General features: G+C 33.2%; 1 protein-coding gene across 1 annotated transcript in view; it reads left to right on the forward strand.

The window, feature by feature from the left end:
- LOC129255868 (plexin-A4-like) overlaps positions 1–24,983 on the forward strand; it is a 66,305-nt gene that overhangs the window by 10,493 nt on the left and 30,829 nt on the right. Inside the window, exons 3-12 of the mRNA XM_064096411.1 lie at positions 890–1,963; positions 4,782–4,997; positions 6,657–6,794; positions 7,574–7,689; positions 9,666–9,792; positions 11,421–11,574; positions 12,397–12,496; positions 17,944–18,061; positions 18,613–18,750; positions 24,343–24,444. Coding sequence (XP_063952481.1) covers positions 920–1,963; positions 4,782–4,997; positions 6,657–6,794; positions 7,574–7,689; positions 9,666–9,792; positions 11,421–11,574; positions 12,397–12,496; positions 17,944–18,061; positions 18,613–18,750; positions 24,343–24,444 — 2,253 coding nt within the window. The 5' untranslated portion in view covers positions 890–919. The remainder of the gene's footprint in view (positions 1–889; positions 1,964–4,781; positions 4,998–6,656; positions 6,795–7,573; positions 7,690–9,665; positions 9,793–11,420; positions 11,575–12,396; positions 12,497–17,943; positions 18,062–18,612; positions 18,751–24,342; positions 24,445–24,983) is intronic.

A 24,983-nucleotide genomic window follows, 5' to 3' on the forward strand; every position in this document is an offset into this window, starting at 1 on the left:
TTATTTATATATTTATTTATTTACTTATTTATATATTTATTTATATTTTTATTTATTTGTTTTACATGTATATATATTTTTATTTGTTTTATTTATTCATTTATTTATTTATTCATTCATTTATTTTGGGGTAGGGGTAGATTCTATGGTCAGGAGACAACTAGACAACTAGCCTGCTTGGCCAATAGTAGCACTATAAAAAGCATATGTAATGTGATCTATTATCAAAAGTACACGTAGTGATATGATTGTTTTATAAAGGGACTCCCCAGGGCCCTGGGTATGTATGATACTGGTATTATTGATATTGTTGTTATTATCATTATTATTATTATTTTTATTATTATTATTATCATTATTATTGATTATTATTACTGTTTGTAAATATGATTGTGGAGTGTAAATTATTCCAAATTGGTAATGTTCCAATTCTATTCACTAAGTACTGCATTGAGTTTCATTCCCATATCGTTATTTTACAGGCTGTATCTAGTATCGTCTTTAAAAAATGTATAGATGTGTTGAAATGATATAACACTTTTGACCTTTCATCTGTAGTGAAAGGTGAACTTTCAACTTAATACATATATGCCATTAGCACCAAAAGATGCATTTCTGCAATAGTAGCCACTATTATTGTTGTTGTTGTTGTTGGTGTTATTGTTGTTATTATTATCATTATAATAATAATAATAATAACATTTGTATGGCACTTTATACTGGTGTTTCAAAGCGCACATTATTATTATTATTATTATTATTATTGTCGTTGCTGCTGCTACTACTACTACTACTATTACATGTACTTCTACTACTAGTACTACTCTACTTCTTCTACTACATGTAATAAATATCCTTATTGGTATGTTTTTTTTGTTATTTTCAACAGATCCATTCATTCTGGTTTCATCCTTCAGCAATGGCTCAGATACATTTCTTCAGGATGAATTGGATGCTGCCTGTTCTTACTTTTCTCATCTTTCTGACCCAGACCATCTACTCAGCTCCACTCTCCTCGTACCTGGTATCATCCTTTACTCATCCTGATGCTGACTCCGACCTACCATTCAACCACATCACCATCAACAACATCACCGGAGATGTTTATATCGGAGCACAGGAGAGACTCTATCAACTCAACTCAGACCTTACTCTCAAACACACAGTAGATACCGGATCGTGTCGTTCTCCAAATGAAGATAATACCAATAATAATAGACTTCTGGTGGTAGCTCCGTCACCTGAGGATATGCTCATCACATGCGGTGGGTGTGACGGTTTCTGTGAGACAAGAAACTTGACTAATATATCACATGATGTAGAGAGATATGACTCTACTGATACTCAGGAAGTGGTGACCACATCAGATGCACCTGATGTTGGAGCTGTAGTATTGGGTGCAGACTATCAAGAAGATGGAGTTAGTACTGCAGATGGTGGATTGTACTTATTTACTGGGATCAGTGATGCAGTGGCAAATTTACCATCTATCTCAAAGCACAATCTTATTGACTTCAGTAAAGGCCAACAGGTATTAGGACCTCAATCCTCTTCCCCGCAAAACATTTTCAAACATTTGATCCCCTTCATGGAAAACCTCTACTATTTCATGTCTCGGGGAAGAAACAATCAGAACAGTGCATACTTAGGACGGTTGTGTCGTAATTCACTAGACTCGGAATTTGCATCCTACACAGAGATACAACTACAGTGTGGATCTCACAATGAGATCCAGTCAGGTCATATAGGAGCAGCAGGATCCCAGCTAGCTGATTCCTTCAGCATGGAGAGTACTGATGATCTTCTGTATGCTGTATTTGGTAGAGATGGATCATCCGCTCTATGCATCTATAAGATGAGTGATGTAGAGCAGAGCTTTTACGATGCTGTGAAGGGATGTATGCAGACGGATGACCCTACTGAATATAACAACAACTATCTTTCAGGCAGTGTTTGTAGCACAGTAAGTGCAATGAAATATAAAGCTTTAAATGAGTTTTAATAATGTATCCTAATTTGGCACAGTTCTCCTATTTTAATCTCTTACTTGAAGAATAAAACATGGTTTTAAGTTATCATGTGTAGGGACAGTGATTTTCCGTTTCTAAAAATTGCCTTTTCCGTTTCAGAAAATCTTAAATTCCGTTTTAGCATGTCTGAAAACTGAAATTCTGTTTCCCCATAGACTTTGTGTACATGAAAAAGTGACAATTCCGTTACATTAGAAAATCAATACACACTGGGTTGCAATGTTAAAGTGCTCACGCTGGTCAAACTTTGTATCTACCACTGTACTAACAACGCTTTAAAATCAATTTTCAAAGAGTATCTAAAAAACTATTTAAAGAAACATTTTAATCAACGTGAATGCATCCTCACCTTTCACATTATTAGCATTATTTTATGGTTAAATGAGATTGTATCACTGTTTGGGGACATTTTGGAGATCGTTTTGAGCAGTTGATGACTTTCGCCTATCCGCCATTTTGGATTTGTTGAATACCGCGATCATGATATTATGACCGAACGCAGAGGGCAGCAACACACAGCCGTGCCTTTATGCGGATGTGAGTGTGAACTAAGTTTGATACGACCGAGTGATGGAGGGGCTCGAGTGCAGTCACGATGTGTGGATTGTCATGATTGTTGTAGTGAAGTGAGATTATGTTTTTTCCAGTTGATATTCGTATTTCGTTGAGGATTTGGGAGTAATTTCCATTGCTATTCTGTGCATTTTGAGAAAAAATATGTTTTCCGTGATTTCATGTTTGAAAAGCCACTTTCTGTTTCAAAAGGCCAATTCTGTGAATTCCATCCGTTTTCCACGATCCCTAGATATAGCCAAACAGAAGAATCTAGTTAGGGAATTTTAAATTACAAGTGCAGTGTATATCTTAAGGCCTGGTTCCACTGGACACAAAACGTACTCATTACAGATACAGCAGACAAGCAAAATTTTGGGGTGGCTCCATCGTTTTCATCTGCTCCAGACAATGGACAAAATGGGCGAACAATGAAATCACCGTGGACGGATGCTTGATGGATATAGAGCGTATAAAACACTTATGCAAAGAGTACACAACGGATACATAACGTTTTCCAACAAATGGCAAGATTCTTCTCTCTGCAAAGATCTGTAGCTCAGTATAATTATGTGCATTGAAGTATGAACTAATCTGGAGTTTACAGAAATGCATCACAATTAACCTGCCGTACTTCTCCTATTTAATTGGAATATTTCATATTCCATTGGAATAATAGTTTTAATTGCATCATTCATTGTGATAAATTGACTAAATTCTTAATCCTTACATTCTCAAAGCAAAAATTACACAGCCTGCAACCTTATTTATTTTAAAGCAGCATCCTCATGAGCAAATATCCAATCAGCCAGTTGACAGATTATATTCAAGTACATGAACGGATAGTAATAACATTGTTTGCTGCACTGCAAGTGGAGTGGTCTCTTCTCTATCTTGATAACTCATCTGGGGTTTCTTGTCGTACCCAGCTACAGTTGAAGCAAAAGTTTACATACACCCAGGAAATCATAAAATTTACTATATCTTATAAAATATTTGTGCTATCATGACGAATTTGATTTTAAACAAATGAATATGTCATGCCCCTTCATCACATTGCTTTGTCATCAGGTGCTGGAAAATATTTAGGTGTCATTTTTTTCTCCAAATATCTTAATTTTTTAGACAAATTTAAAATAAAAACTTGATAAAAACATTTCATATTTATGCTAGTTACTTCTCAACACAAACATTTCAGATTACACTTTTTTGTTCTGTGGTGACGTATCATTATAGAAAATGTAATATAAATCATAGATTTGACATTTATATATTTCTATGAAACGATGTTTGAAAATATAATAACAAACAATAAATACATTTGGCATGAATATGACTTTTTTGTCTTTAAAGAAAATTCCACCTAAAATAAACTTTAATCTCAACAGCTTCCCATTCATGTGAACGAGCTTAATGCGCTCTTTCATTTGATACCAAAATCGTCATGATAGTATTTATATTTCTGATGATATCTTAAATTTTACGATGTTTGGCAAGCAAACAAATTTAACTGAATTCCATGGGTGCATGTAAACTTTTGGCTTCAACTGTAGGCCTATATTGTCAATTTTCCTTTCTGTTTATCGGAAAAAATTGCATGAGTTCCTCCAAAAAATGTTTGAGCATTTTCTACCACTTTTCATCTATATTTCACCTGATTCTTGTCTAGCTTGATGAAAAAAAGATATGAAATGAAGTTTTTTACTACCACAGTGCCTCAGGAGGAAATCTGAGGCTGTCTCACAAAGTCTGACTACAGTATATAATAACATATTTTCAAGTGATCATCTGAATAGCAAGTGATACAGAGTGTACAAGAATGTGTCAGCTAGTTGCTTGATGTATACTGTAGTAGCCTCCATTTGGTTTTAGTGCTGGTGCCTGTTTTTATTACTTTTTCTCTTCAGTTTAATTCAGAGACACCCATTCCATTCTGTGTACAGCTTTTTAAGTAGTTTAAGTTTAAGGTTTTTAGTCTCAGTACTACTGGTACTATGCCATTGGAGTAATGGCCCCTCTGATTGACTCACCATTCCCATTGTTGTTGTTATTACTCCTATATCCGTTATCACATTCATTAAGAGACTGTATACGTAATCATCCCATAGTATTTATGAGAGAGATCCAAGAATATATACATGTACTTCAGAATATGCGTCTGCCTTCATAATGTGATCACATTTTTTTCTTTCTTGGCAGATTAACATAGAACCACCCGATTCAGTTCTATGTACAGCTTTAAATAAAGATGATGGTGCTGCGTATCTGTACTACCAGTATGCCAGTGGAGTAAATGATAGCTCTGCATCTCTCACCATCCCTCTTGGTGCTGCATCTCCCACCTCCATTGTAACAACCATAGAGAGACATCATACTGTTGCATTCATAGGAGATACGCAAGGAAACCTTCAAAAGGTTAGTGCTCGGATAAAGTGAAAGGATAATTTCTTGTACAGTGCAAAAATGGCAAGTTTATTTATAGACCAATTGATTGTTTTTATTCAAGAAAATTTGATTGGGGGGGGGGGAACAGCTTAGAACAATGTTTATTGTCTGAATAAAACAGATTGCTTAAATGCTTTACTGATATGATTATAATAATAATAACAACTTAGTCTTATATAGTGCTTTTCATGAAATCCATATCAAGTGCTTTACAATGTAGAACATACAAAATATACAAACAAAAGTGAAATTAGAAATCATATAACAAAAAAATTGAAAATATAAGTATAAGTTGATGTGAGTATGCATTTTCTACCTTTTAAAAATAAGATGATAAAAATCCACATCTCATGGAACAACTTGAATAGGGGTTTTGTTCATGTTGAAGTGACAACAAGGAGTATAAATATCTCGGACAAAATATTACTGTAATATCTGGACATAAATGGACTCTTTGTATGTGTATACAATATTGCATGCAATTTTACCATTTACAGCAAATCTAGTGAAAAGGGTTTAGAGCACCTGCCTCATTGATATGTTATTTTTTTTGCCTCTATTTTTGTTTTATTTTTAGTGAGGTTTATTCACTCCATGTTTAAATTTAGGTGATAAATGTCTGTCAGAAATTTTATCCAGCAGAAAAGTGATGCTGAAAGGGAGAAACCCTCCTAATATCAAGTTGGTTTGAATAAAAATAGAATATAAGAAACCATGTCAATAAAGGTTGGTGAAACTACATCGGAGAATAAAACAGTGATCATATATTTTCAATATTTTCATTTGTTACATCACATTAGAGCAGCTCTGCCATATTAAAAGTCTATGAAGTCCTTTTTTTATACAGCTTTTATTTGGCAATCAATAGTCCTCAGACACACTGTTTCAGAATCTTTCTTTGAAAGATACATATTTGTGGAAACATATTTGATTATTAATAAATGGATGAGATGCTCTTCCATGTATCACATCAGAAAAGCAAGATAAGAAGTAACAACTCTTATCCTGCCTCTGTTGTTGGTTTTTTGATGGATTTTTGTCAATATTCATTGAGAATGTTTCTCACATATTTCTTGCTTTCATTTAACCAACTTGCCATCAGAATGGACTTCAATTTAATCACGTAATTGGTATCATAACAATGACAATACTTCATGTAATTTTATGGAGTACTTAATGCAGTGGAATGATGGCTCTATTAGTGCTTTGCAGATATGATGATAATAATATGCATTTATTCTTGCGTTATCTATCTAGAAATCTTTTCTGTAATTCTTTTCTGTAATTATTACCCTGGCTTTAGCTTGAGCTGCTATTTACTATTCTGTGCATTCAATGAATTAATCTAGACGGCAGGTACTCATTCACCTCACCTTGGTTGCATGCAGCAGAAGGTGGGTAAATTCCTTGTCAAAGGTCAAAGGATATGGCTGGGATTTGAACCCATGACCCTCAGATTGAAAGATGAGTCAAAACCACCAGACCACAATGTCCCAGTACAATATTACCCACATCAACGGATTCTGGCTTGCCAGCACATATTTGGGCACATTTCAAGTGTTCCTTACACACACAGTATGTAAAATATGAAATTGATTGATGTTATCATATCATGGTTTGTTTTATCAGGTGAATATTGTTAACAGCACATTTGGCTATGTCTATGAGACAGTTCCTCTTGGAAGTGGGTCTGTTTTACAAGAGCTGTTTCTTGATGAATCTACAGAGCAGATAACATTAGCCACAACTTCAGATCAAGGCTCACAGGTGAGTATATAAATAAAAAAACAAATACATGCAATTGATGCAAGATTGCAATGCGTGAAATAGTTAACAAAAATGAAACAGACAACTTCAGGACATATTTTTTATATTTCCACATAATTGTTATTTTTAAGTAAATAAAGATATATTGCAAAGCTGATTCACTGTTGTGAAAATAAGATACAATACAAGATACAAGATTTTTTATTTGTCTTTGCAATTTAATCACAAATAAATTTGCTTTCCATGGGTATAATAATAGCAAAACATGAACAAAGAAACAAAACAAAGAAACAAACGAATAAGATACATATAAAGAAATGGATGGTACATTTACAGGAGTTGTCTTTATAGTCGTACAAAATAATTTCAAGATTCCCCTTTTATATATATATATATATATATAAAACTGACCCATTTACAAAAAGCTCAGAATCTTTTTCTTATTATGATTTTGTTATGCATGTAAAAACTTTTGATTTAATATATGTACAGTAGTATACATTACTTTAGATGTTACAATGCATATTGAGAGCAAAAAAATGATAAATTTGTATATTACATTTTACCTTTGCTTAATATTTAAACCTTTTCTTTTGCTTTACTTGATACTTCTGTTGTAAATTTTTTTCACTTGTAGCACTTGGGAATCACTTTATGTTGAAAGAAACAATTATCATGTCTGCCTATGTTTAAAGTTTCATTTGCCCAAAAGGAAAGAAGTTAGAAAGAGCTTTGGTTAAATAAAATATATTGTTTCAATTGATCATTATGTTATACAGGTTCTTAAATTGAATTTGACAAACTGTGGCGAATACCAAACCTGTGATGAGTGCATTGGTGGCAAAGGAGGAAACGATGGAGACCCTTACTGTGGATGGTGTACTTTAGAAAAAAGGTTCGAGGTTTGTTGATCGAATTAAATTGTAAATTCCCTTAACCCTAAAAAGATTGGGCTATTGGTCCCCCCCCCCCCCCACCCGGCAAGGGGTGATTCAGCCCTGCTAAGATCTTAGTTGTTGATCATGCATTTGCAACAAAAATAGGATGCAAAGAAGAGATCAAATGTCCTTCTTGTTCCAGTAATTTTATATTCCTTTAATTCATTCAGAAAAAATGTCTTCTTGCCCTCACCCCCCCCCCCCCATCAAATTCCCTGACGCTACCTGATGAGTTCAACCCTATAGAGTACCGAAGTGATGATGGCACAAAAAAACTTTTTTTGCATTCCATCATTTTTTTTTAATACCATATTTTGGTAGCGCTTGATGAAAAAATACCCACTTCCAAAATTTGGAGAGAAATTGGTCCATGGGGGCCTGAGATATGACCTCATGAATACATTGACTTCAATGGGGCTAATTATGTTTTCATGAGGTCACATCTTTGGGCCCCATGGATCGATTTTCACCAAATTTGGGTTGTGGGTTTTTTTTCATAATGCTCTACCCAAATATGGTATAAAAAGCGCTGAAATGCAAAAATAAAAAATTGATGACGTCACACATCGGTACTCTGTAAGGCCTACATGTAGGCATCCATCCATGCATACTGTATGTATTTTGAAAAAAAAACTCATTCATCTTCTTATAGGGATACATATACATGTAGCAGATCTTTTGTACAAAAATGCAGGAAATGATAACTAAGTACCATTTATTTGTTGTATTTTTCACATTCATGGCTAAATGCTTTCCTTCTATTGGACTTTGGATATTAATAGAAACTTATGAGAATTAATGTTTGAGGAAGTACAAAAAATAACAAAGGTCATTCTGTTTATCAGTATTTATTTACATTGTACTATGTTACAACAACGTGTAGTGCAGTATACTTTACAAAGTTCATACATATACATGTATGAGCTGCCTAATATACTTTATGTAGAGTTTATTACTCATTGTTTAATCTCGTAGAATTACTGTGAGGCCATTGAAAGATATCCCCCTGTTTTTGACTGCATCCCACAATACATTATTTATATGATTGAATGAATAAAATAGTTGTCTACCAAATTTAATTGTATGTACCATGTTTTGCCTTTAGAAATGTTTAATGGCAGCTTAAAATGTATTAACTCTGTCAGCTTTTAACATCTTTATTTACTCTGTGAGGTGTAAGAGACTGCTATGATTGTCATAATTGGGTATTCTGAATATTGTCTTTCCTCTATCATATCTGTCTTAGTACCCTCCCTTCTTTTCACAGAAAGCCAATCAAAATTTGATTCCCAGTGAAGAAAACCTTTGTTTTTAACCAATAGGCCCAATGATATTCGAGGAAGAATTTCTCAATACGCATTGCTGGCATTGCGCTACTGTACTTAGATAAGTGGGCTTAATTGTTCAGAGAGACAAAGAGCTTACTTAAATGGTTATTGCAAGAGAAAAAAAAAGAGGAAATTAAGATTGAGAGAAAATTTCATGAATCAAAATGTGGGGCCTAACTTAATGTGACATGAAAGAACATTTTTTAACTAGTTATCGATGATGAGGGAAACTAATAACAATACAATCTAAATAATATCTTTTTATGCTCTACTTAAAGTCGCCATGGCAACAGGATGTTATGCTACTAAAAGATAACACAAAATTTTGACTAATACTTCCTGTCTTAATTTTTTTTTCATGTAAAAGGGTAATAAAAGCAAGTTAGAGCAAGACAAGACAAGTAGATCTAGTTATGACAAAAGTTATGACATCCACCAGAATATTGATCTTGTCATATCCCTTAGAAAAAACAAAATATACAGGAAAGACAAAGCTCAAAATGTTTCAGGATATACCCAGTGTACGGTTCATATAAACTGTAAACTATTTCTCTCACAGCAAGTTTTATGGAAAATAATTGATATTCTTTGTTTTCGTTCTCAAGGTGCACAAGATATGAGGCATGCGATATGCCTGAGCAACCATCACGATGGTTATCATACAATGCTTTACAGTGTGTTTCCATCTCTGTACAGCCAGATAATCTTCCTTATAATCGAACGGACCAGCAGGTATTTTTCTTTTTTTTTCTCATCCGATTGCACAGAATATTAGGATGAACTTGACTCTGTCTATCAACTCCTCCAATTATAAATATTTGTCTATAGATACATGTACCAACTTTATCACAGTGCTTTCCCAAGGCCTTTGCAAACACATTTCTTAAACTGCCTTTTTTAAATCTCATTCAGACATAGGGCAAGTCCCAGGCATTATGCGTTTGAGACTCCCACATCAGGGTCTTGCTCATCCACTGAAATTTCTTTCTCATGCGTGTATCACAGCATATCCCCATAAGCAATTCACATTATCCCTGCGATCTCACACTAATACACAGAAAATCTCACACATTGGCCCGTATTCTGAAGTCGGGTTTAACTTAAACTCAGGTTTAAAGTTGTGGTTTAAGTATGGTCAGCCAATTGTTACATAACCACTAACAGTAGAGATATCATATTTCAGCTCATTCGGCTCTCAAATCATTCATAATTGTCTAGGAAGCATAAATTGATGATTGTCTTCACCATCGATGAATCAGGAAAGAGCACAGGAAAACATAAGAAACATACAACTTAATTTAAAAAACGACACTTTTGGCTTCCCATAATTTTAGCACAGAGTTAGACCATGGTCTAAGTTAAACCTGACTTCAGAATACGGGCCATTGTCTTTAAACGTGGCATTTCTGCTCATTGCACAGTCAGAACAAAGGCCTCGACAATGCAAGGTTAGTGCCATTTGACCCAATGAGGAGGGGTCATGTAAGATGTGCACTATTTTCTTCTTGCTTGTGGACGTTTGGGTGCACAAACTTTCCCCAACACCGGAAACATGTGGAAGTGATTGAAGGCAAAATACATTTAAAATCAGCTTTGCTCGGTTTTAAACTCTCATGCTGATACATGTGTGTGTTTCTGGCTCAAACATGTTTCAGATCGCACAAATTTGTGCAATTCTAACATGCTTTTTGAAGTTTTCATATGACTGAATTGGTGATAATCTACATGGAGGAGGGGGTATTGTTGAGACAGTGGCCCGTATTCTGAAGTCAGGTATAACTTTAATAGACCACGGTCTAACTCTGTGCTAAAATTATGGGAAGCCAAAAGTGTCAAAATTTTTATTAAGTTGTATGTTTCTTATGTTTGCTGTGCTCTTTCCTGGTTCATTGATTGTGAAGACAATTATCTATTTATACTTCCTACACAATTATGAATGATTTGAGAGCCAAATGAGCTGAAATATGATATCTCTACCGTTAGTGATTTATGTAACAATTGGCTTTCCATACTTAAACCACAACTTTAAACCTGAGTTTAATTTAAACCCGACTTCAGAATACGGGCCAGTGAGCATTTGACAAAGCAAAAGACATGTAACATTTTCAATCACATAATAAACAAGATATTTTTGGTCATACATTGCACTTCTAGTACATAAACAGGATTGGATTCTTTAGATTATTGTAATCTGAGTAAACTTGTGCAGTTTACTTTGATATGTTTGCATGCAGTATATTTGAAAATGAAGATTTGTGGACTTGGTGAAGATTGTGTTTGATTAATTCCTGTACATATAAAATGTTGCACTTTTGCTGAGAAATATTCACTTGGTTTTCTTTTTTTGTTTAATTGTTAAGATTACCATTACAGTACAACAGCTCCCAGATCTTCAGGACCCCTTCCAATACAAGTGTGCCTTTGGTACCTATGAGGTCGATGCTGCTACATCTGGTGATACTCTCACCTGCACATCTCCTCCTGAAAACGAAGTACCTACAATTCCTGTTGGATGTAAGTACAAGTAGTCTGACTGTAGTTCTTTTGATATGTCATTTTAATGTACATGTGTGAATGTGAATCAACATTCCTGTTTTAACAAGTGTTCTGACACATTTATTGTCTTAATTGTGAATCCATTTTGAATATCTTTGCAGCTGTTTTAAAAGCATCTGGGATTAAGGGGATAGACTGAAATGTGTGGAAATTAAACCATTGATTTTGAAATTGTTTGAGTTATAATATAATGTAGGGTTGGTATTATAAAATAAAGTAGTGTTATCTTGAACTGTGACATCTTGTTTCAATGATAGCTCTCTGATATGATTGGAGTGGCAGGGGGGTGTAACTCCGAGCTAAGTCAGTACTAAATAAAAATATAAATAGTAAATTAACACAAATCAAAATACGGAATTTATTTTGATCTCAAAAGTAATTCTTGTCATAGTCAGTTTGCCAAGAAGGCCAGTGTTAGTGTTAAAGCAAAAAAATCATGATGATCATATTTAGGCCTTCACTTCTTGATTTTGAGCAAAATTCTGATTTCATGCATAAATGACCAATTGACCATTATGAATGAAAAATGATGTATGACTTGTACCTGTCAATCACTGTCCTGAAATCTACAGGAAGTTATTTGCTGTAAAGTACATGCTTGTTATTGTCAACATGTGCAATAGAAAATCACACAGTTCCTCCCCCTCCCCCACTTGTTACTTTAAATTCCTGTGACTGGTCAATGTTGTAAGTGCCAAGAAAAGTCATAAGATAATATATTTGATGCAGGATATTTGCTTTTACTAAATTGATTGCAATGTTACCTTTCATTCTTGCCAGTATACTTTGTGTCAGTGGATCTATCAATTGTGTCAACTGAAACGAAAGCCAAATTTGTGACCACAGAATTCTCCTTTTTTGACTGCAGTCACATCAGATCGTAAGTTCTTTTGGCTTGTCATACTTTACAATCAACGTGATGAGTCTAGTTCTTATTGCATGACTTGGCAAAAATGTATTAATAATCCTTAGAGTTAAAGTACAACTAGTTACCAGGGACCTGTTTCATACAGACTTACAACTATTGTTGCTTTGCTATTATCATATCTGCCATGGAAACCTTGATTGTGATTGGCTGCTGAGCCCTGTTACCATGGTATTTACCATAATTGCAATATTATCATAGTTGTAACTTTTTATGTATTAAACTGGCCCCTCTTTTGGGAAATTGTCATCACTCCTGTATTCAGATGAAAATTTTTACCATGGTCATAAAAAGAAACCAAACAATATAGCCAAGATCAACCTTGATTCAATGTACTTTATTCATGACTAATGATGTGGGGGTGTTGTGGTCTAGTGTTTACGACTCTCATCTCTCAATCAGAGGGACATGGGTTCAACTCCCAGCCATGGTGTGTTTTCCTTTAGCAAGAAATTTACCCACATTGTGCTGCACTCAACCCAGGTGAGGTGAAAGGGTACCCAGCATGATTAATTCTTTGAAATGCACTGAGTGCTGGAAGGCAGCTTGAGCTACAGCCGGGGTATTAATAATAATAGTATGCCCTGGAATAGATAATTTATAGATAGATGACACAGTATAAATGCATATTATTATTATCATCATTATTATTATTGTTATTATTATTATTACTATTATTATTATTGTTATCATTATTATTACTAATTAAAGCAAACTATGCATGCTTTACAATTGTTCTTTAGAAGTGAAAAAATATGTAGATATGTATGAGGCGCCGAATGTACCAATATTATATAGAACAATTATTTGTTATATAATCATTATTTATTAAATAATAACTATTATTTATATATAATTTACATTTTATTTGTAAATAACTACTGTTATATAAAATATCATTTCCAATTATTTATATATAATTCCAAGTAATACTTCATTATTTGTAAATAATAATAGTTCGACATTCCATTATTTATAAATAATGATTATTTGTTTTTCATTATTTATAAATAATGATTATTTGTTTTTCATTATTTACAAATAATGATTATTTGTTTTTCATTATTTATAAATAATGATAATTTGTTTTTCATTATTTATAAATAATGATTATTTGTTTTTCATTATTTATAAATAATGATTATTTGTTTTTCATTATTTATAAATAATGATTATTTGTTTTTCATTATTTATAAATAATGATAATTTGTTTTTCATTATTTACAAATAATGATTATTTGTTTTTCATTATTTATAAATAATGATTATTTGTTTTTCATTATTTATAAATAATTTGTTGAGTTTTCCATTATTTATAAATAATGATTATTTGTTAAATAATGAAAACGTCTACTTCATTATTTATAAATAATTTTTTCGAGTGCACCATTATTCTCATTATTTATAAATAATCATTATTTAATGTTCGAGTTTTCCATTATTTATAAATAAAGATTATTTGTTAAATAATGAAATATCTACTTCATTATTTATAAATAATAATTTTGTTTCAATATCCCATTATTTATAAATAATCATTATTTATAAACAATTTTTACAGTTTGCCATTATATACAAATAATCATTATTTATATATAAATAACCATTATTTATTAAATAATGCCATTATTTATTAAATAATGCCATTATTTATTAAATAATGCCATTATTTATTAAATAATGCCATTATTTATTAAATAATGGAAAACTCGCTATAACATGCAAATGTGGGACCGCCCATGATATGAATATTCATGATGCGATTTCCTTTTTCGTGATTTTTCTTCACAAATTTTTGTCCATTTCCTCTTCATAATGACATTTCTTGAAGCAATTTTCTAGGGATATGGTCTGATTGTAATATTCTTCATTTTCTATATAACTTCGTCTTCGTAGAAATATCAAAAAGTGTAAATTTTATACGATTTTTCCTACAGTTCACAATCCCCATAGGCGCGCGTGTACGGTAGGGACAACCGGTGAATCGACGGAGTGCTCTTCATCGAAATACTACATTGGTTGGTCCCCGGAAGTGGCGGGCGGAATTTAGCCCGAATCCTCGATGGAAGTCGATCAAGTGCATATGAGCTGAGAGAGTGAAATATCAGTGTACTTGTACAGGCCCTTCTACTTTTTATAAATATTTCTTGTTGCTTTTTTTGTTAAGTTAATTTTTCCTGGTGTAGAGATAAGTTTCAGTTCTAATATTTAATGCACTTCAAATACATTTTGGAGTGTCTGTTTGAGGCGTTTGGGGCGATTTCACCCTGGCCCCAAAATGCTCGCAACGACAATACGGGGGCATGATGACCCCTAAATTTTTAAAAACTTATTTTTCTATTGAAAATTATCACAAAATTCACCAAAAGTGTGCACGAAAGCCTTCGTATTTCACTTTTAAAACTCCAAAAAGTGCCCAAATGACAAGCTTGGTCGCTTCGCTGTGTCGCTTTCAACTTGAGAACGTTTACGCGTCTGCTTCCCCCCCCCCCCCCCCCTCCTCCGAAAGAAATTCTGTATACGGCCATGCTCTAAAGAGCCTGGCACATTGATTTATGTATACTTTCATTTTCATTATTTTTTTCTCATTATCAATATGGCCTTACGCAGAATTTTTTCCAGGGGGGCCGGGGCCGGAGCATATGACGCGCGTAAACTTTCTCAAAAAAATCTTGAAAGCGAGACAGCCACGGGACCAAGCCCAAATGACAAGCTTAATTGGTCGCTTCGCTGTCTCGATCGCTTTCAACTTGAGAACGTTTACGCGCGTCTGCCCCCACCCCCCGAAAGAAATTCTGTGAACGGCCATGCTCAAAAGAGCATATGGCACATTGATTTATATGTACTTTTCATTTTCATTATTTTTATCACATTATCATCATGGCCTTACACAGAATTTTTATCGGGGGGGGGGGGGGAGCAGCTAGGACGCGCGTAAAGTTTCTCAAAAAAATCTTGAAAGCGAGACAGCGACGCGACCAAGCTCAAATGACAAGCTTGGTCGCTTCGCTTTTTCAAGATTTTTATGAGAAAGTTTACGCGCGTCCTGCTCCCCCCACCCCCCCCCCCCCCGGAAAAAATTCTGCGTAAGGCCATGATGATAATGAGATAAAAATAATGAAAATGAAGTATACATAAATCAATGTGCCATATGCTCTTTTGAGCATGGCCGTTCACAGAATTTCTTTCGGGGGGTGGGGGCAGACGCGCGTAAACGTTCTCAAGTTGAAAGCGAGACAGCGAAGCGACCAATTAAGCTTGTCATTTGGGCTTGGTCCCGTGGCTGTCTCGCTTTCAAGATATTTTTGAGAAAGTTTACGCGCGTCATGCTCCGGCCCCGGCCCCCCTGGAAAAAATTCTGCGTAAGGCCATATTGATAATGAGATAAAAATAATGAAAATGAAAGTATACATAAATCAATGTGCCAGGCTCTTTAGAGCATGGCCGTATACAGAATTTCTTTCGGAGGAGGGGGGGGGGGAAGCAGACGCGTAAACGTTCTCAAGTTGAAAGCGACACAGCGAAGCGACCAAGCTTGTCATTTGGGCACTTTTTGGAGTTTTAAAAGTGAAATACGAAGGCTTTCGTGCACACTTTTGGTGAATTTTGTGATAATTTTCAATAGAAAAATAAGTTTTTAAAAAATTAGGGGTCATCATGCCCCCGTATTGTCGTTGCGAGCATTTTGGGGCCAGGGTGAAATCGCCCCAAACGCCTCAAACAGACACTCCAAAATGTATTTGAAGTGCATTATTAGAACTGAAACTTATCTCTACACCAGGAAAAATTAACTTAACAAAAAAAGCAACAAGAAATATTTATAAAAAGTAGAAGGGCCTGTACAAGTACACTGATATTTCACTCTCTCAGCTCATAATTATATGCACTTGATCGACTTCCATCGAGGATTCGGGCTAAATTCCGCCCGCCACTTCCGGGGACCAACCAACGTAGTATTTCGATGAAGAGCACTCCGTCGATTCACCGGTTGTCCCTACCGTACACGCGCGCCTATGGGGATTGTGAACTGTAGGAAAAATCGTATAAAATTACACTTTTTGATATTTCTACGAAGACGAAGTTATATAGAAAATGAAGAATATTACAATCAGACCATATCCCTAGAAAATTGCTTCAAGAAATGTCATTATGAAGAGGAAATGGACAAAAATTTGTGAAGAAAAATCACGAAAAAGGAAATCGCATCATGAATATTCATATCATGGGCGGTCCCACATTTGCATGTTATAGCGAGTTTTCCATTATTTAATAAATAATGGCATTATTTAATAAATAATGGCATTATTTAATAAATAATGGCATTATTTAATAAATAATGGTTATTTATATATAAATAATGATTATTTGTATATAATGGCAAACTGTAAAAATTGTTTATAAATAATGATTATTTATAAATAATGGGATATTGAAACAAAATTATTATTTATAAATAATGAAGTAGATATTTCATTATTTAACAAATAATCTTTATTTATAAATAATGGAAAACTCGAACATTAAATAATGATTATTTATAAATAATGAGAATAATGGTGCACTCGAAAAAATTATTTATAAATAATGAAGTAGACGTTTTCATTATTTAACAAATAATCATTATTTATAAATAATGGAAAACTCAACAAATTATTTATAAATAATGAAAAACAAATAATCATTATTTATAAATAATGAAAAACAAATAATCATTATTTGTAAATAATGAAAAACAAATTATCATTATTTATAAATAATGAAAAACAAATAATCATTATTTATAAATAATGAAAAACAAAAAATCATTATTTATAAATAATGAAAAACAAATAATCATTATTTGTAAATAATGAAAAACAAATAATCATTATTTATAAATAATGAAAAACAAATTATCATTATTTATAAATAATGAAAAACAAATGATCATTATTTGTAAATAATGAAAAACAAATAATCATTATTTATAAATAATGAAAAACAAATAATCATTATTTATAAATAATGGAATGTCGAACTATTATTATTTACAAATAATGAAGTATTACTTGGAATTTTATATAAATAATTAGAAATGATATTTTATATAATAGTAGTTATTTACAAATAAAATGTAAATTATATATAAATAATAGTTATTATTTAATAAATAATGATTATATAACAAATAATTGTTCTATATAATATTGGTACATTCGGCGCCTCATAGATATGTTTTAATCTATAGCATAGTAAAAAAAGGATGCAACAGGGAATGCCACATCCAAAGAAAATATCTAAAGATCAAATACCGTAACTAGCATTAATTATTTTCATTTCTTCTAATAATATGAAGGAGAAAATATTTTGACATTTTTAACTGATGCTTATTCACACCATATTAAATTTTCACAAACTTGCAGATGTTCAGCCTGTGTCAGAGTTGAATTTCCATGTGACTGGTGTGTGTATGACAACAAATGTACAGATGATAGCAGCTCAGAATGTCAGACAGGAGATACAGTCATCATTGGAGACAATGTAAGCACTCCCTACATGGATACAAGTTAGAAGCAAAATCCTGTATTTATTATTTACGGTAATATTACAAGGAGAAGATCGGTTAGGTTGGATGATCGTGAACTCTTATGATTTCTCTTGAGGAAATTAAGTTGTAGGTATATCAGTTGCTCTGAAAACATAATTTAAGAGATGAATGTCATCTACATGTAAACTTACCATGAAATTTTGCACCAGGAGCCAAAAAAAAATCCTGCAAACCTACCAGTAAGTATATGCCAGTTTGAATATTGCAAAAAATATGATGAATTGTATTTCTTTGACTAGAATCTTGTGTGTAATTTCTTCTCAAATTCGGACCATTCCGCTTAGTGCAGATAGTCTTTGGAAGCTTTTAACCTACTCAAAAAAAGTTATTGACCATGTTGTTTTGTTATTTCTTGTTCCATTACTACATGTTCTCTCACATTTAATGATATCAAGGTCTTTTTTATCACACACATCCATGGCCAACATTTCACTAAATTTCTTTTTTTCTTCATTATTTCCATTTGTTATTTGTATTTGCGTAGAATCCTGTTGGTACTGGAAATCAAGGACAGGAATTTTGTCCCCAGCTGCTTGGAGCAACTAAATCCTTTCTGATCCCAGTTAACATTCCTACTGGTTTCTCACTGTCTGCAAAGAATCTTCCTACAGATCCGTCTCAGGTAATTATATAGAAATTAAATAGAAAAAATAGCCAAAAAATATATTTTTATGCTATTTTTTCCCCAAACAAAATAGTGTAAAAATATGTAAAAATTATCAAAGAAATACAATAAAAATAGAAAAAAAAAATTTTACAGCTATTTTTTTCTCCGGAAATTAGACAAAAAATATGTTGGAAATAGGACTAAAATAGAAAAAAAATAGGGGAAAAATATGTTTTTAGGTTATTTAATTTGGAACAAAAAATAGAGACCATCTGCAAATTTTTTTTTTTTTATATTTTGCAAAATATATAAAAAATATAATTCTTAGTTGCACAGCTATTTTTTCACTATTTTCTAATAGTTTTAAAAATATAACCTGAAATACATATTTGTTCCCTATTTTTCCTCTATTTTTGTTGTGTCAAGTCATATGGATACGTTCCTGATCTTTCACTCTTCTCGTATCACTTCTTTTGTTTTCCTTGCACACACACACATGTGAAGTAATTATCCTTGCACATAGGATTGAAGACTCAAGGAAAATTGCATCATTGTATTGAAACATTGTTGTTAATTGCCACATGCACTATACAACAGGAATTGACAAAACTTGCCCTAGAAAATCAGTCTCTCAGCCTTTTGAAATCTGTTTAAAAAAAATAACATCAGAGAGTGCAAAAACATATAAATTTTGTATTGTATTTAATACAAGGAATTTAATGAATTAAAATTGTTACAAACTATGTTCGAGGCATAACAAGCTGTGTATTATACTTGTCTTATGTGTCAACGATTATCTTACACAGTAAGTAGGTAGTCAATCAAATTTTTACAAGCTAGCTTGGGGGATAAAAATTGAAATTTTAATATAATGCAATGCAATGCAACAAAAACGAACATTCATGAGGATAAGCACTAAACTATTTCACCAATAAAGGGAAAACTTTTGAATTGTCATAACTTTGTTATTCCTCGTTCAATTTTGATGAAATTTTCAGTGTTTTTTTTTTTTTTTTTTTTTTGGGGGGTCTGATGTACTCAATACATGTATGTTCAAATCACATAACTTTCAGTCTTAGAGTACCCTTAAAGGGATGGTCCGGGCTGAAAGTATGTATAGCTTAATAAATAGAGTAGAATTCACTGAGCAAATGCTGAAAATTTCATCAAAATCGGATAACAAATAACAAAGTTATTGAATTTTAAAGTTTAGCAATATTTTGTGAAAACAGTCATCATGAATATTCATTAGGTGGGCTGATGATGTCACATCTCCACTTGTTCTTTTGTATTTTATTATGTGAAATTAAGTTTATTCAATTTTTTTCCTCCAAGAACTAGAAAAATTTGATTGACAACTGATTTAGTGCATTAGATTAGATGTATTAAGATATAAATATTTTCAGCCCGGACCATCCCTTTAAGGATCAATACCAGGTCCATCAACCAAATGAGTGAGACAACCGGTTATATAAACATTTATTTTACAATGTAAAATGATCCAAAGAGATCTATAAAGAAATATTCAGACAGAGGGGGAAAAAAAAAGAAGAAAATGCATGTACTTAAAATGGGGAGTGATTTAGACAAAATATCATAACAAAATCATTGTAAGAATTTAAATTTCCTTTATGGGTAGGTGCCTTAAGTCAGTGCAGCTAGAGGAAGAATACATGCAATGACCACAAACCCACAAACTTTACACCTATACTCCATAAATATTCATTTAAAAAATCAGTCAAAATGTTGAAATAATATTGAATTTTAGGCATTTCATGTTATGGTCTCGAAATCAAGCCTCTCTAATCCCCCCTCCCCTGTGTAAACCCTAACCCGGGTTTTCCAAGAAAATCATAATTATATTTGGCTCAATTTTTGGCATACTTGTAAAATACTGTCGATAACCTGGAGGGTTTTACAGTTAATCCATATTAATCTTAATCTTAGTTCAATTCCTTTTTGTTTCACACCTGGGCCCCTTTTGTTTGTACTGTACATGTACATGTGAAAACTGTTAGCATACCGTATCTATTATTTTGTATTAAAAAAATAAATATATAGATCTAGACCTATTAAGTTTTTTTTGAAGGAGTGATAGAGTATAGGTTTTTAACTAATTATTCTACTGTATGTTTTCACGCAATTGAGATCTTGGGGCCCTCGATCACTGCCTCTAGAGAGTTGGCCTGTGACGGTACCTTCATTCTCTGTACTTCTGACATGGCACTTGTCCTTTGCTGGTAGATGCGATGTATCTGAAGATTTAAAAGAAAAAACAATGGAAAGGAGAATAATCACTACAGAGAATAGGCTACTGTACCACGGCCGTGAACGATCTCACTTTTGAATCAGATCGAGATTTAAAAAAATTGTCAGACTCAGAGAACCAAATAGAGGTCTAATTTCAAAGATAAAAAAGCCATCTCAAGTCCTTACGATTTTCAGGAAAAATTCAGGAAATGTAATTTCATTCAGCTTAGTTCAGATAAGATAAATTTGCATGTTTCATCTGAATTATACTTCGAATTCCATGCCATTTTTTTATGCAAGTCACAGTGCATATTATCGTATGCTTGGCATGACTGGTTTTTTTTTCAGCAAATTTTTTTTATCATCAGAATATTATAAAAAAATTAGGGCCTAGAATCTAGGCCTACAAATATATGAAATATTACCAGCAGCATTAAAAAATCATTCATATTCAAAGATCTTCATAAAACATTAATACTAGTATGCATGGCTAAAAATAAAATTATCACTCGATATGTGCGAGGTGCTGCACGGCTGGTTAGCGTTAGTGCTCGCCTCAGCCCCGATGCCAGGCATAGCCAGCAGTCCACGGGCCGCAGGCGCGGTGCACGGCCGGTGAGCGGGTTAGGAACAAGGGGATGGGGAGTCCGGGCCGGGCGGCAGAGCCAGAGGCAGTACGAAGAAATCAGAATGCCGTCGATTTAACAAACTACAAGAAGAAAATCATATAAAATGTTTATCTAACTTACTGTTTAGCCTACTGCGAATGTCTGCAAATTCGTTGTCCGAATCTGACCCGTATTCTGTTAGTTGTTAGAGAATTCTTTACGGCTATCTTCAACTTCTCGTAGACGTAGAAACGGCGATCAATTTATACGAGAGATCGCTTTTTCAAATATTTCATGGCGGTCGAAGTGCGCATGCGCTATGCGTATCTAGCTGCTTCATCTCATGCGCGTGCGTGCTTGCCCATTTTTATTTATTTACATGTATCTATTTATATCTTATTTATTTTATTTTTATTTACTGGTCTGGCGTAGCGACCGTGAAGGTGCTTAAAAGTTCCGCGCAGCCGTGGCGATCCTTTTTTTTCTTTCTTTTTTGTAAAGTCCCTTTACCCTTTATAACTTTCACATGAATATAATTAGAGTAAAAGAAAATATTAAAAACTTAGATGAAATCAGGGGTAGTGCCGCGGGGGTGGGGAATTTTGATAGGCGGTGGGTGAGCAAGACAAGCAAAAAGTTATTTCATTTTTTAAAGAAATGACCAATACTTGTTCACTTCTGAAAGAGATACAAACATTGAAAAATATTACTGGTTAAAAAAAAACCTGACCGACATCGTGACACTTCAAGTAAGGAAAATAGTTTGAAAATAAATATAGGACCTACAATCTTTAGAAAAATAGGTAATAAAAAATAACCTGACATTGTGACACTTAATTTAAGCAAGGAAAATAGATTGGAAATATATACAAACTTACAAATTTTCGAAAAAGAAAAATTAATATTGAAGTTGGATACAAAGTTCTTTAAAAAAATTATATAGAAAAAAAATCACCTGACATCATGACACCAATTAAGAAAAATAATTACAAAAATATAGTTCTTACCGTTTGAAAAAAATAGGTACAAAATAGCCTGGCATCATGATAAGTAAGAAAAATAGTTTAGAAATAGATGCGAATTTTTTATATGAAAAATAGATGTAAAATAGTCTGCCATCATGACACAAAGTATGAAAAATAGATTAAAAATAATAAAATAGGTAAAAAATAGCCTGGCCTTTTTGACACGAAGTAAGAAAATAGCTTAAAACTAGATACAAACTTGTTTGATTAGAATAAAATAGATAAAAAATAGCCTTGCCAACGTGGAAGGTTGAAAAAATAGCAGAAAAATAGTATGCGCATTAAAAATAGAACTAATTCATCCTATTTTTTTCTATTTCACCTGTAAAAATAGCAAAAATATAGCATGCGCGTTAAAAATAGAAATAAAATAGCCTTTTTTTTTCTATTCGATCTGTAAAAATAGTAAAAAAATAGTCCCTTTTTACTAAAAATAGTCAAAAAATAGAGAGAAAATAGGGGAAAATATATTTTCTCGCAGCAAAAAACTACTAGGGTATTTTGCATGTACATGTACGTGAGATGCATAGATCATTAATATTCAAGCCAAGACAGAAACATGTCATTTAGTTTGGGTTAATGGAAATCTGTATATTCTTCACTCTACTGAATGCAAAAAAAAAGAGAATGTGCACAGTTGAGAATGGTGAGTCTTATTTTCTGTGTGTGCATTTTGATTCTGAATGGTCTTCTTTAAGAAATATTATTGATAATTTAAAAAAGAATGTACATGTAATTGATCTGTTTTTACCCAAATTATTAGGTTGTAGTTTACTTTTTTGTGCATTCTTATATTTTGATGTAAATATCCTCTTGCATTTGTAATGGGTGTAGTTTTTAAAATATTTTTTTATGATAGTTTTTAAAATGCTTTCAATTGAATACCGGCCCTGGAATAGAGATAATATGCATTTGCGCATGTTTAGATGCATGGTTGTGTGTGTGTGTGTATGCATGTCTGCACCTACCCATGTTGGAAAATGAGGACACACACACAAATCTAATTTACATTTGAGCCAAGGACATAAAGCACACAACAAAGACATCCTGAATACACACACAATTGCAAATGGCATGCTTCCATATTATAAATAATATAGCATTTATGAGTCGCTGATTTATCTAGTTTCCTATTGAATGGCGACTATATATTACCCTGGCTGTAGTTCTGGCTGTAGCTCCGGCTGTAGCTCCAGCTGCTAAAGGTGCTTGGTGCATCCAAGGAATCAATCCTGCCAGGTAACCATTCACCTCACCTGGGCTGAGTGCAGCCAAAAGCGTATGAATTTCTTGCTGAAAGAAAACACGCCGTGGCTGAGATTCGAACCCACGTCCCTCTCATTGAAAGACGAGATTCGTAACAACTAGACCACTAGATCAGATGTCCTCGGTTGTAAAGTTAATTGTCATTATGATCCTAGGTTGACCAGTTTCCTATTGACACGTATTGCTATGTGTCCTTGGCTCAAATGTAAATTGGATTTGTGTGTGTGTAATTTTCACTTATATGTAATTTATTTATTATTTATTGGGTGTCCCACTCATCAGGCTTCTGCTTTTAGGAGCACCCTAATCGTTTAAACTATATATTCTATAATTGTGCATTCATGTATGATTTGTATATATGTATTGATTTTTAAATGATTTAATGAAATTAATTGAATTGAATTGAATTGGATATACTTATCATGTTCAATGACATATTGTCAATTTCATTTTTCCAGGGCCTACAAAGATATGAGTGCATCCTTGACATTGAAGGAGAAGAAGCGAGGGTTGCCAGTGCTGAATTTAATGAAACCTACATTCTTTGCAATGATAGGGAGGTAAAATCTCTTCGCTTAAACTTGGCATTGTCATAGATATGATCATAACTCAAGATGAAATAGAACATCAGTCTTCATTCACTGTGATGGTTGTTATATTCTCAGCTCTGATTGAACTTACCTTTAAAGCTTGTCTTAAGCATAAAGCAGTTTTTCATTTTGTTCCACCTCCATAGTAGCACAATCACATAGATAAAAAACAAATTAAAACACTGTTAGTTGCCTTTGAGGAAATTTATCAAGGGAAAGACAGGCTTTAATAGTGTTTTTTGGCAGCCATTAAATATCTAAACTTTGTTTTTTGTCTCGCCTGCATAGCAGAGCAAGACTATAGGCACCACTTTTCCGAAGGCGCCGGCCGCCTCGTCAACATAAAATCTTAACCTAAGGTCAAGTTTTTGAAATGTTATTATAACTTAGAAAGTATATGCACCTAGTTCATGAAACTTGGACACAAGGGTAATCAAGTATTACTGAACATTCTGCTATGGTTTCAGGTTAAAAGACTTAGGTCAAAGGTCATTTAGGGTCAATGACTT

Source organism: Lytechinus pictus, chromosome 3, assembly GCF_037042905.1.
Source record: "Lytechinus pictus isolate F3 Inbred chromosome 3, Lp3.0, whole genome shotgun sequence".
Taxonomy (NCBI): Eukaryota; Metazoa; Echinodermata; class Echinoidea; order Temnopleuroida; family Toxopneustidae; genus Lytechinus; species Lytechinus pictus.